This window comes from Amphimedon queenslandica, unplaced genomic scaffold (assembly GCF_000090795.2).
Source record: "Amphimedon queenslandica unplaced genomic scaffold, v1.1 AMPQUscaffold_12962, whole genome shotgun sequence".
Taxonomy (NCBI): Eukaryota; Metazoa; Porifera; class Demospongiae; order Haplosclerida; family Niphatidae; genus Amphimedon; species Amphimedon queenslandica.
The window spans coordinates 29,644-42,332 of NW_003546802.1; the positions used below are offsets into that span (position 1 = coordinate 29,644).

The following is a 12,689-nucleotide window of genomic DNA, read 5'->3' on the forward strand; positions in this document are numbered from 1 at the left end:
TTACTACACAGCATAAGGACATCAATATGTATCAGAAAATGCAATAAAAATTTGGGATGTAAATATTATGTGCTTCTTGAGATTGACCATGTCTAATTATTTGCTAGGTGTGGCTATTATGCGTGTGGCTGATGTAGTTATTATTACATTGTTTGATGAATAAATTATGGGTACTTTAATTTTTTTTTTGCATTAACCATTACCCTCTCTCTTTCTCTTTCCCTCCCTCTCTCTTTCTCTTTCCCTCCCTCTCTCTTTCTCTTTCTCTCTCTCTCTCTCTCCTTTACATCTTTCATGGTTTGAAGATCCATTGGAAACTTTATCAAATTATAATAGTCAGGCACATCTTTTGAGGAAACTGGTTTGCAAAAAGGCCAATACTAAAAAAAGAAGAAACATTATTCTTCCCACCATTCTATTCTTTCTCTCTCACCTCTTGAACAGCACTCAGTTTATTAACAATCTTCTCTAAAGCAGCAGCAAATGGCACCTAAGGAAAGCAATAAAAGTTAAGTATAGCAATACTGTACTAGTACCTCTGGGTTGGTCCGTCTTCTCTTTCCAGCTTTAGCTTTTTTCTATAAATAAACAATACATACACATGTACATGTACATGTACATGTATGTTCAGGTGCTTTATACATGTAAATTAGGTTTTACCTCTAAATAATCTAATTGTTCATCTCCTTGCTTCTTTCTTTTACGAACTAATTAAGATAAGAAAAAGAAAGAGAGAGAGGGGGTTTAGATTACAGAATTCACATTAAGCTCATTACTCTTTTCTTTAGGGAATTTCAGTACTAATGATCTTCTCCTAACATCTTCAGCACTGTAATAATAAGTGATATCTCATTATCTCTCACTTTCTCTCTTACTGTTCAAGTAAATCTTTCTTAAGTACAACTTTAGTCCCTTCAACTTTAACGAGATCATCTTGAACTAGCGGTACCTCACTGGTAGCAGCTGCTAACTCGTCATCAGTAGGAGCAACCTAATATGTACATTAGTATACATGTACATGTATTATAATACATGTACATGTACATTGTACCTGAACAGGTTGATTCTTGTATTTTGGACAGTTTTTATTAGTTTTCATGTGACCTTTCTGACCACAAGCACTACATGTTAACTAAAGAAAAGACAGACAAAAGATAGATGAAGATCAAAATAAATGAAGATCAAGATACATGAGTCATGTACATAAGGTGTTACATACATGTACATGTTAACATTATTATACTAACATGCATGGCGGTGAATTCTTTATTCTTTTTTGGTTTCTGAGGCTTTTGTTTAGCTCTCTCTTCAGCTCTATCTAGCTGCCTAATAGCTGACTGTAATCTATTAAGAAATACACATGTAGAAAGAAAAAGGAAATAAATTAAAATAAAATTAATATTAATTTATATTATGTACATGTACATTGTACATGTAGCATAAATGTACATGCACCTTTTCACTTCTTTCCTCATGTCTTCACGAGTTTTCTCATCTTTCTCAGCAAACTCCATCCTACAATGACACCAATCAGGTGACAGTCACATGATGGTATGTCACCTGATATCTTTATCCTTTGATCCACTCATTATCCTCACATAAGCATCAATGACTCCTTGATTCTTTACTACTTCATGTCTCACGTATTCTCTCCCTCCCTCATCTCTGAAGGTTCTTGATATCAAGAGTCTCCGCCCACTTGAGAAGCTGAGGACTGATGAAGCATCGTCTACATCAAGAGAAGGAGTGGCTACAGGAAAATGTATGAGATATGAGATACATGATTAATCACTAATCATGCTAACCTCTTTCTGAATGGTCCCCTCCTCCTCCTCCACTGTCAGTAGCTCCTTTACTAGAAGAGGGCCCAACCTATTTCAATCATACATATCAATGTTTGTGTTCTTATGATGATATACATGTATGTGTGTACATGTACATATTATAAATCATTCACATATTAAATTTATATTCCAATTTCATACTGTTATTATTACTATCAAAAGGAGATGAGAAAGGGAGGGCCTAACTGTAGACCAATAACACCATAGTAGAATGCCACATTCAAACCAATCATAATCATACATGTGCATGTAACAGCAGGGCTCCCACTCTCTCACTACAAACTCTTTCTTTCTTTCTTTCTTTTCTTACATTCGATTCATCCAGTAATAATCTCCTCAGTTCTTGTCTCTCCATCTCCTCCTGCTCGTGTGTCAGGTCCAGTGCCGTTTTCTTTGACGAGAGGAGAGACTCGAGATTCCGTCCCAATTCATCATCACTCTCTCCCTCACTCTCACTGCTCTCATCATCCGTTGACAACACCTCGTTGGAACACAGTACCCTATCAGTATAACTCAGGATAACTCAGTAAACCCGGTAGATCTATACACTAACTTATTTTGAATGTCAAACACTCTTTGGCATTCTTCCTTGTACCTCTCTTGAGCCTCAGACTGGGAGCATCTACTGCCTCGAGCAAACATCAAACTACTAACATCAACAGCTGGAGATAAAAAAGATATACAGTAAATGACAGAAAAAAACAAATTGGTGGTGGAGGATGATGACAAACGGTAAGTTTATTACATAATTATTTTTAAATTATTAACTGGTAAGAATAATTATTTAAAAATTATTAACTAGTATGTACCTCCTCCAGATCTTGCTGCTTCAGTTGAAATACTTCTAACAAGATCAACCACTTTCCATCTTGATAACTTAGCAATCTGAGAAGGAAGAGTTAAATCATGTACATGTACATGTACATGCATTTGAACAATTATAAAACTGTAAATTACTTCTTCCTCTGGTACTCCAAAGTTTCTCAGTACATTCCTTGCTTTGCTTAGTTTGAGTTTCCTTAGATCAGCTTCAGTTCCCATTACAGTCTTTGGCCTCTTGCTAGGAGATACAGTGCTGGGATGACCTGCTTCCTATTATTACAACAAAGAATGATGTGGAATAATCAATAGTTTAATGTACTGTACATGTACCTTAGGATTGAGTCTAGTGTAAGAGAATCCTTCCCCACAGCCAGTGGGATCAGCAGGTCCACTCACTGATAGTTGATATTTTCCTTTCATTGCATTAATGAAATGATGAGTTGTGTTCCATGGAGCAGCTCGTACCTAATGAGAGAAGTACATTAAAAGTATGTACATGTACATGGATTGTTACCTCATCATCAATCTTTTGATTTGTTTCTTCTCCTTCCTCTTCTTCTTCTACAGCAAACAGTGACTTACCACCATAACCAGCATCCTATGATAAATTCATCATATCAAAAATTGGCATACTTCTTAATTTTAATTATAACTACAAGTATGTGTACATGTACATGTAGACAAATATCTATGTATTCATTTAGTACAATTCCTGCTAAGTGCTCTCCCCTTACTATTACCTTTAGTCTCTGCTCAGCAGCCAGCATACTAAAGAAAGCACAAGCTTGTTCAGGTGTCACCATTGCTCTTATTTCTTCCTCAGTTGGTAGTCTAACATCAGATCTTAATACCCAGGAACCACTCTCATAACCTGGAGTGGCAAAGTATAAAAAAGAGGAAAAAAATGTACAGTTTTTCAACAAAAATAAACAAATCATCAAACTGCAGCTTAAAACAAGTAACAATGGCTATTAGTACAATCAAAATTCTAATTGCAAGATAACAATGAATGTACATGTAATTCCATCGACTGGTCTGACACATACAGTGTAATGCTTCACGCTGCTATGAAAAGTGTGTACATGCATGGAAATAGTACACCATCTACAATATACAAGTGTATGTGCTTAATGATGTACATATGTACATGTATGCTACATGTATAAATCAACATAAGATCCAGATTAATCCATAGATTAAGATAGAGAGTATATCTCAACCGATCAGGTGATGCTCTCCGAGGATTCATAATTATGAATTAATCCTTAATCCATGGCATAATATCAACAGTGTACATGTATATGTACAGTACCTTCTCTTTTAAAGTCAGCAAACTGCTTAAGGACTTTCCTAATGACACTCTCAGACATGACAGAGGAAGGGAATGCTTTCCTGACCATCTCCATCTTTATCTTCTTAGGATCATCATCACTGTCTTGAAACAACCTGTACAAGTAGACCTGGGGATAGAATGAAAGAGAGAAATGAAGAAAAAAATAACAAAAAGAAAAAAAAACACGAGAAAGTGATAAAAATTAATTCTATTGTAATACTCATGTACTTGTAAGAAATCCTTCTGGAACTGGTTAACTGTCTTTGAATTAGGGGCTGGGACTTCAATTTTAGGACACTCTTGACCAACGACAAACAAATCAAACAATTCACGAATATAATACCTTAAAAGTGTATAGAGAAAGAGGAGATTGTATTTATAAAGGCACAAGATCAAAGAATGAATGAACTCACTTATTATCAGATCTTATAATTAGAAAATCAGTTTCAGATACATTGTGAAGATATACTGGCGCCCGAAACAAATTACACTCAAAACTCTGAAAAATAGACATGTACATGTACATGTGTAACTAAATCCTACATGTACATGTACATGTACATGTATACAGTACCTGTAAAGCCTGACCAGGTTTGAGGTTACCAAGGAAATATGAAGTGTTTTGTAAATAGGTTGTTTCACCGTATTCAAACTCTGGAGGAACTGCACCTTTAACTTTCTAAAAATAAAAATAAAATAATATAAAACTGGTTGAGTAAAAAAAAACAAAAAGTTATTTTCATTCAAATACATGTACATGTACATAGTAAGTAACATCACAGGATTAATACATTAAATTTTATTGTGTTGATCTTACATAAAAGCTTAAAGGGTCAATGTGCATACAAAATAATTCTATATGCACAGTATGTGTTGTTTAAAAATCTGTAACTACATGTACATGTACATGTACATGTATTAAGGTAATGGAAGATTCAAAAATTGTACTAAAGTGCAAGTAATAAATCAATAAAACTTGCCTCTGGTCTTCGATAATAATTTTTAATTTTAGTTGCCATTCCAGTAGCCATTACCAGTGGAGGGTGCTCCTCTGAGTATTCCGCTAGTATGAGGTGACCATCACACGAGGAGAGGTCCTCTGGGGACCTCATGAAGAATACCTCACCACCTCCAGACTGGATTCTTTCTTTATCACGCTCCTAGAGAGAGAGAGGGGGGGAGAGAGACAGGAAGGATAGGGAGGGGAGAGAGAAAGAAAGAAGGAAGACAGAAACCATACTGAATGATAAGAAATACCATGTAGTCATGTGTGTGGGGCCGATTTTACAGCAACTTTAAAAAATCGTAAAAAATTCAATTTTGATCGGAATCAGTTCAAACCTTCTACACAACATAAAAATATGTACATGCATCATAAAAAACTATAAAAATAAAGAATTCTTTTCTAGTAATTTTGGAAAAATTTGGCCAACAACCCTGTACCATGGTACAGGAACTTTGGCCTAATTTTCAGGCAACTTTAAAAATTTGCAAATAAAATTAATTTTGATCGGAATCATCTCAAATTTTGTACACAACATAAGTACATGCATCAATACTTGTTGTACAAGTAACATACTTTATCTTTCTTTGCTATATTTTTCTTCAAATTGCTCAATGGCTGCCAACCAGTACTGTCCCCTCCATTAGTTAACTATATGTACACATGTATAGGAAAAAATAAGAAAAAAATAACCATACAGTAAAAGATTGTACTGTACATGTACAATTATGCTCATTGACTAATACATCATTAGTACTAACCTTGTTAATCTTTAGTCTGGGTCTATGGAAGTATCTGAGAGCACTAGCAGACCAGTAGGTTGGTAGCCAAGGGATGTACAGGTCCAGAGCTGGTGTGGAGTGTTGTACCATGTTATTGCTCTCTATCCCTGGGAGACCGTGAGATGAAGAGGAGGCGTGGCCTGGATTGTAATACTCGTCATTGGAGAGGTTGAATGGGTCCTTGTTGCCTTGGTAGCCAGGGCCAGAAGCCTTTGAAGATCCTTCTCCTTTATTATTGTTAGTCTGTTTGCTCCAGGACTTGGACGACTTCTTCATATCCTACAAGAAATATGAAGGATGATTTGAATATGTGATTCAAACATTTGAATTGATGTGATTCAAACATTGAATTGATGTGATTCAAACATTTGAATGAATCTTCACACCACAAATTTGCTGGTTTTGCATGTACAACAGACACTAACTAATCAAATGTAAGTTTAAGTTTCAATTGATTACTTTTTTGTTATCTTTGCTGTCTTTGTCAAGAGAGGGAGGAGGAGGAGGCTCAGGAGGTAATCCAATGATAATGTTAGGATCATTAGGATCCAACCTTGGCAACACTGGCTTGGGTATTGACTTAACTGCCTGTATAAAAGAGAGACAGAGAGACGAATAAATATATAAAAAATTTATCATCACAAAATGACAGAGTACAACAAACATATGGATGCTGCTTATAGTCGATGTAAATATTTTCTTCTTACGTTTGAATCAAATATTATATCTTCTTCCCATTTTCCGAATATGAGGTCATTATTTTGTACTGGAAACATTGACTCTGGTAAATCAAGAGTCCGTTCTGGAGCCACGCCTCCAAATGTCCCTCCCATCTGCCGACTATCACTAGCAGTAGTCCATACACCACCTGTAAAGAGATAGTGATTATTTAATTACTTATTTCTTACCTTGGGCAGTTTTATGAGGGCCAGTAGTGGGTGGTATATAAGTGAGTATGTCATTCTCCCAAGGTAGCTGGGTGACCATGAGGAAAGCATCATCAGGCAATGGATCATCAATATCTGAACCAGGTAACCCTTCATCTTGCTCAACTGATGAAGACTAGAAGGAGAGAAATACAGTAAGTTATATTCATGTACATGCATAAGCATTCTTAAATCTACATGTAGGTTCAAATTTTGGGAGACCAATCTGAATATGGGAGACCAAAAGTCTCATGAACTCCCTTTAAATCAACATACCTTTAGTTTAAAGCCGTAGTCCAGTCCATGACCATCTTCTGGTACATTAATCATGTCATACCAAACCTTAGCAGGACCAAATCTCCATTCCTTGGTCTCACTATCAACCGCTCTCCTCTCTCCTCCCAAGCCCTCTCCTCTCTCTCCCTCCTCCACACTGCCAACGGGACACAGAAACCTCTTCTCCTGATCGTCACACATCTCAGGATCAGGGACTGGCCCATAGTTCAGTTTAAACTCTCTCTCTTCTCCCTCCTCCTCCTCCTTCTCCTCTTGAACCCTTCTCTTCCTCTTGGCTGGTTTCTTACAGTCTTTCCATGGATTAGGTACTGACGCCGGGTTAGGAGGTATCAGACTTGAAAACCTCAGGATAGTGTTCGGTTTAAAAGTAGGAAATAACTTGGTTACTTTCTCCAGTAGTTCTTCCTTTGTCATTCCTTCTGGTAACAATGGAAATGTTTCTTGCTCCTCAACCGGCCGAGGATCAACATCCATACGCTCCTCTGCCATTGGTGCTGAAGAGGAAGCAGTATTAGGTGAGAGGGTTGAGAGAGGAGGCCTAGAACTAGCTGCATGTAGTTCAGTAGTTGAAGGGATTGTGGATACGCTGGTGGCAGGAGATGATGTACTTGGTGGTACCTCTTCTATTATTATTTGAATAGGGTCACCAGGTGTGGTCTTGTTTGGCTGATCAGCAGATGAAGTTTGAGATGGAACGTTCCCACTTTCTTTTGAAGACTGATCCATTTTGCTATCTTCTTCTTCATCATCATAATCGTCGTAATCATCTTGGGATTGAGCTACACATAATAATACACAAGTACATGTACTGTACATTAGTATCATGAAGCTAATAAATTCTAGTCATTAAGCCTCGGGCAAAAACTACCTATTCATTTTAGTTAAGTTAAGTATTGCTTTAGTTTAAAATTTTGTCTTTTTTACAATAATTAAGTTAGTCAGTTATAGCCTTTGATCAAAACTCTGGATGCTCAAAATATACAATTAGAATTTGCTCAAATTTTATCAAAACAAAAGGATCAATGTGACATGTGGGCTCAATTCACTCCAGTTACCTCCCAACTAATAATTAGAAAATCAAAGTACTCTTGATTATACATGTACGTGTACATGTGCAAAGGTTTGCATGTGCATTACAATGCAAAACAGATACATGTACATGTACATGTATAGTATGCATAAATAAAATTACAAATGTAAGTATGTCTAAGTCTTACATTTTTCAGTAAGATACTTCATTCCAACATTGTAGAGTCTCTCCTTCTCGGACTCATCCTCAGCTAATTCATTGATGTCAGCATAATCCTCTGCTTTTGAGACTGATGCAACTGCAACTGGAGAACTGCTTTCATCATCTTAAGATAAAGATGAGAGATGAGGAGAAAGAAGAAGAGAATATTAAAAATGTGTATTACATACATAATGTATACATGTATGTATATCAAACACTAATAACATTATTATTATTATTATTATCAAAAACAAGAACTAATTAGAGCTAATAATAGAGAAAAACAAAAAAGGGAAAGGAGAGGGAAGGCCCTATGAGGAAAAAATAAAATAGAAATAAAACAAGGAAACTATATTATTATTATTATTATTATTATTATTATTATTATTATCATCATCATTATTATTATTATTATCGCCAATACAACACTAAGAAATATGTCATTTAACTTTAAAATTCAGTCAAAATTTAAATTGTGCAAAATTTTATTAACAAGAATTCTACTACTACTCTGAACTTGACAATTACTTTTATATTTGCTGCTTGGTCTAAAAATTAATATCTAAAACAATTCTGTGGTTATACAAGACAAAAATGCACAATAAAATAACAAAACAATAATAATAACAATATAAAATAATAAAACGACATAGATTCGTGTTAATTGACAGAAATCAGTTTCGGCAGTAAACTCATGTCACAGAAAGCTTACAACAGTATCAATCAAACATGCAATGATCTCACCATCATCTTTATCATCTTCTTGAACATCTTCAACCACATTCTCTACCACACCCATCCTACCCAACTGGGCAATTTCATTCTAAATTTGAGAGAAAAATGAGTACATGTGAGGGTGAACTGACCCGTCCTAACAGTCCTTCGTCCTCAAGCTCGCCTTCTTCGTTAATATTACCAAAAAGGAAAGCTGTGAACTCCATGGTATGCGATGGTATGGTGGTAGAATTAACAAAACCACGCCTTTTTAACATGTGGGTGTCACGCCCACATTTAGATTTAATTTTTGATGATTTTGTCCTCTTCCATTCATAGTGCTCCAATGCAATTACATGTTCTAGTGTAACATTTTCCCCTTAAGCTTATCGTTAAATCTGATGATCCTAAATGTTAAACTATTAAAACAACACAAGCTAGCAATCATTTCCTTTCACTCATACTCACCCCTTCAATGTTTATTAGTAAGTCAATGTAAAAATAACAATCTTTGCAATTCCTTTTAGCTATTTGACCATTTGTTTAACTTAATTTGACTCCATTGCATAAATAATGACAGCATTGCTACTTATTTCAATATTTTTACATGTATTTAATTGTCATAATAATTATTTATCATCATAATGATTGTTGATTAATAATAAATTCAATTCTTTTTCAATTTCAAATGCATCCACACTTGGTGACAGCCATATTTTTCCTTCGCTTTAGAACCAGATTCCTTGATTGATTGTAAGTCAACATGACCAAAGAGCGATGGCGTACAGCTGAGCAACAAGGAGGAGGTATATCGCCTCTCAGTTGAGCAGCAAGACTTTGTACCTGAGCATGAAGTGTCACCTTTCTTCTGCTTAATGGGAACAAGCAGTGCCCATGGCAATAGTTGGCATAGTAGCCAGACGGTAACACAAACTTAATCTTATTGAATCCAATTCGTTTGAAGTCAATATAGTGTCTTACCAAGCGGCAGTGTTTTGACCTGGACTTCCTCAGTGGGTTGGCTTCTCTTTTTGTCGTGTTATTGTGAGTTGCTGCATTACTTGTGTAAGGAATAATGTCAGGAAAGGATAGGGTATCATTATCGTAAGAGTACACCAGTAGAACAGGAGAATGACTGTGAACTAGATATTGAAGGATATCTTTGCTTTTTAATTTGTCAGTTTTTCGCTGCCCATAATGATAAATATTAATCGCCAAACAGATGGTAGACTCCCCTCTTATCAATACTTGTTCCATATCTACATCAGTTATGAGAGATTTTACACTGACTAGTAAAGAGCGATGCTGATGATGACAGTTTGAGATCATCATCAGATAAGAAGAGTTCCCAATGCAGTTGTCATGAATGCCAGTTTTTCTGGTAAATGAACAATAATGATGAGCTTTTTTAAACTTTATTCTTAAATGATAAGCAACAATACTTTCTGTCTTGCTATTGATGTCATCAAATACATAGTAAAACTTTGCAGAAGAGCTGCTACTCTCAATATCTCCTATCATTATTATGAAAAAAACACTACATTAAGCATAAGTATAACATACACAGTACCTTTTCCAGTGTAGCTATGTACAGTATTAGCACTCAATACTGATGAATGGTGAGTTCCACTATCAAGTACTTCTTTTGCTACTGGGACTGACTCTAACACATGATACAGTTCCATCATGTACTCCATTTCATCAGAGTTCCCATGCCTTCTTTTTCCTTGCACAGTTGTGCTTGATAAACAAAAATATAACAGAAACAGTAGAGCATTCATTTCAATTGAAATAGACTTCTACGCAAACTGAAGATAAATTTATTATGTCTACCCAGCATTAAACATCAGTTCACATGAGTTATTATAATTATTAAAATCATCGCCTTCTTTATGATTAACAGCAATATACTTAATAAATGCACTAAAAAAATCATTAAAAATCTAATTCAATCTGCTCGAACTTACTACATAACATGAGTACATGTATGCATATCAAAAAAATTATAAAAATGGAGAATTCTCTCCTAGTCATTTTTGGAGAAATTTGGCCAATGACCCAGTACTACAGTACAGGGACTTTGGCTTAATTTTTGAGCAAATTAAAAATTTTGTAAAAGATACAATTTTGATTGGATTCATCTTAAACTTTCTACACAACATAAATACATGTATAATATATCAAAAAAGAAGAATTCTTTCCTAATCATTTTGACAAAAATTTGGCCAATGACCCTGTACTATAGTACAGAGACTTTTTGCCGTGGGTAATATGCCAAAATGCTGTAGGAAATTCTGACTTGGTGTACATGTACATGTATTAATTCTCACACTTTAAAAGGATAATACCAAAGGTTCGGGTTCTTTTTCCAACCATATGATTGAAAGAATAGTGTACATGTATATGTACATGCATCAAAACTTATAAATAACACCTGAGGTAATACTCACTATACCATATCAGTATCTCCGATATTGTCATCAGGCTGCTGCTTGTCACAAAAGGATGTTTATTCTCATTGGTATACTCATGCTAGATGGGTCTGCTTGACTAGTTAGATACTACATTACTATTAACATTGTTTCTGATATTCATTGGGATTTTTGATACAGATTACTCCTGTCCTCCAATTTTTGATTGCAAGCTTGTTGCATGCATTTGTGATGACCCATTATGCTGTATCCCACTCTTTCCATGTGAATTGTTTTGGCAGATTCTGTATCACAGTTATGTTTCAAATAATTACATTAAATGAGGACAATTTTAGAAGTCAAATGTCAAAATAAATTAGCTAAATACATGTAGTTATGGCCAAGAAATTAGTTTAAGTAAGAGGTGAGAGATGTTATCAATGCTCATTTCAAAGATTTGTTTATTGAAACACAATACTATAATGGGGCATGTAATGTATGATGTCACTTGACATTAAAAGGATACAGTGCATGTATCTCTTACAATGTTAGCCAAAATAGATAATTATATAATGTAGTGTCAATATGAATTATACCAAAGACTATTTTAAATGCATCCCATGTAGTTTAAATTTATGACCAGCTTGCATGTGCTTCTATGCAATCAATTCAAGAATAGAAAAGAAATAGAAAAGAAATACATGTATTAGAGACAAGGTTGACTGACCAGCTTTAAAAGGATTGAGTTACTGTTTTTGTTCTTTGTTTAGCTTCAGGAAATAGGTACAATCAGCAATTTCTGTTTAATAAAGATAATTGTCATTCATAATTAGATTTAATAGATAAACTACATTGTTATGCTTCCAATTTTGGTAGCTTGTTTGTCATCAGTCACTTAGCACAGTCTGAAGCAAGGACACAATCTACAGTTAGTAGTTATGTCTAGATCTCTTCAATTTGCAGCTGTTTTCTTATTTTTCATTAGCTCCTGCAGTGTCTCTTCTCATCAGTATTATGTGTCTGATGACTGCAGTTCAGTTACTCAGTCACCTTGTAATCCTTTATCAGTATATGCTGGGGATATGTCTCAATACAGTAACAGCATCTTCTATTTCATTGGAACTAGTTACATTAACAACACTTTGACAATGACTTCTCTAGAGAATATAAGTCTACATGGACTGGACCCATCTTCTAGTATTAACTGCACTATGAAATATAGGGGATATGGTATCTTAACCATAAATTCCAGCAGTCACATCAACTTCAGTAACATATCATTCCAGCACTGCAACATAATTTTGAATCTTCAGGTAATTTACAATA

At 35.0% G+C, this 12,689-nt stretch overlaps 2 protein-coding genes across 2 annotated transcripts in view; both read right to left on the bottom strand.

The window, feature by feature from the left end:
* The window catches only part of LOC100633446 (transcription initiation factor TFIID subunit 1-like), an 11,345-nt gene extending 2,118 nt beyond the window's left edge, over positions 1-9,227 (bottom strand). Inside the window, exons 1-32 of the mRNA XM_020002207.1 lie at positions 9,105-9,227; positions 8,983-9,061; positions 8,225-8,362; positions 6,987-7,786; positions 6,693-6,846; positions 6,492-6,652; positions 6,244-6,372; positions 5,764-6,063; positions 5,579-5,653; positions 4,980-5,159; positions 4,574-4,678; positions 4,413-4,498; positions 4,228-4,342; positions 3,979-4,126; positions 3,407-3,537; positions 3,181-3,264; positions 2,997-3,131; positions 2,802-2,936; positions 2,654-2,729; positions 2,398-2,506; positions 2,155-2,344; positions 1,806-1,872; positions 1,561-1,750; positions 1,456-1,515; positions 1,248-1,344; positions 1,052-1,132; positions 876-991; positions 777-829; positions 661-707; positions 537-578; positions 434-490; positions 288-380 (exon numbers count right to left, since the gene is read on the bottom strand). Coding sequence (XP_019857766.1) covers positions 288-380; positions 434-490; positions 537-578; positions 661-707; positions 777-829; positions 876-991; positions 1,052-1,132; positions 1,248-1,344; positions 1,456-1,515; positions 1,561-1,750; positions 1,806-1,872; positions 2,155-2,344; positions 2,398-2,506; positions 2,654-2,729; positions 2,802-2,936; positions 2,997-3,131; positions 3,181-3,264; positions 3,407-3,537; positions 3,979-4,126; positions 4,228-4,342; positions 4,413-4,498; positions 4,574-4,678; positions 4,980-5,159; positions 5,579-5,653; positions 5,764-6,063; positions 6,244-6,372; positions 6,492-6,652; positions 6,693-6,846; positions 6,987-7,786; positions 8,225-8,362; positions 8,983-9,061; positions 9,105-9,179 — 4,308 coding nt within the window. The 5' untranslated portion in view covers positions 9,180-9,227. The remainder of the gene's footprint in view (positions 1-287; positions 381-433; positions 491-536; positions 579-660; positions 708-776; positions 830-875; positions 992-1,051; positions 1,133-1,247; positions 1,345-1,455; positions 1,516-1,560; positions 1,751-1,805; positions 1,873-2,154; positions 2,345-2,397; positions 2,507-2,653; positions 2,730-2,801; positions 2,937-2,996; positions 3,132-3,180; positions 3,265-3,406; positions 3,538-3,978; positions 4,127-4,227; positions 4,343-4,412; positions 4,499-4,573; positions 4,679-4,979; positions 5,160-5,578; positions 5,654-5,763; positions 6,064-6,243; positions 6,373-6,491; positions 6,653-6,692; positions 6,847-6,986; positions 7,787-8,224; positions 8,363-8,982; positions 9,062-9,104) is intronic.
* A 267-nt stretch (positions 9,228-9,494) lies between these two features.
* On the bottom strand, positions 9,495-10,857 carry LOC105314371 (growth/differentiation factor 3-like). Its single transcript, XM_011408503.2, has 2 exons — positions 10,523-10,857; positions 9,495-10,466 (listed from the first exon to the last, which is right to left on the bottom strand). The coding sequence occupies exons 1-2, from the start codon at positions 10,731-10,733 to the stop codon at positions 9,637-9,639; spliced, it is 1,041 nt and encodes a 346-aa protein (XP_011406805.2). The 5' UTR covers positions 10,734-10,857; the 3' UTR covers positions 9,495-9,636.
* Between the last annotated feature and the right edge of the window lie 1,832 nt (positions 10,858-12,689).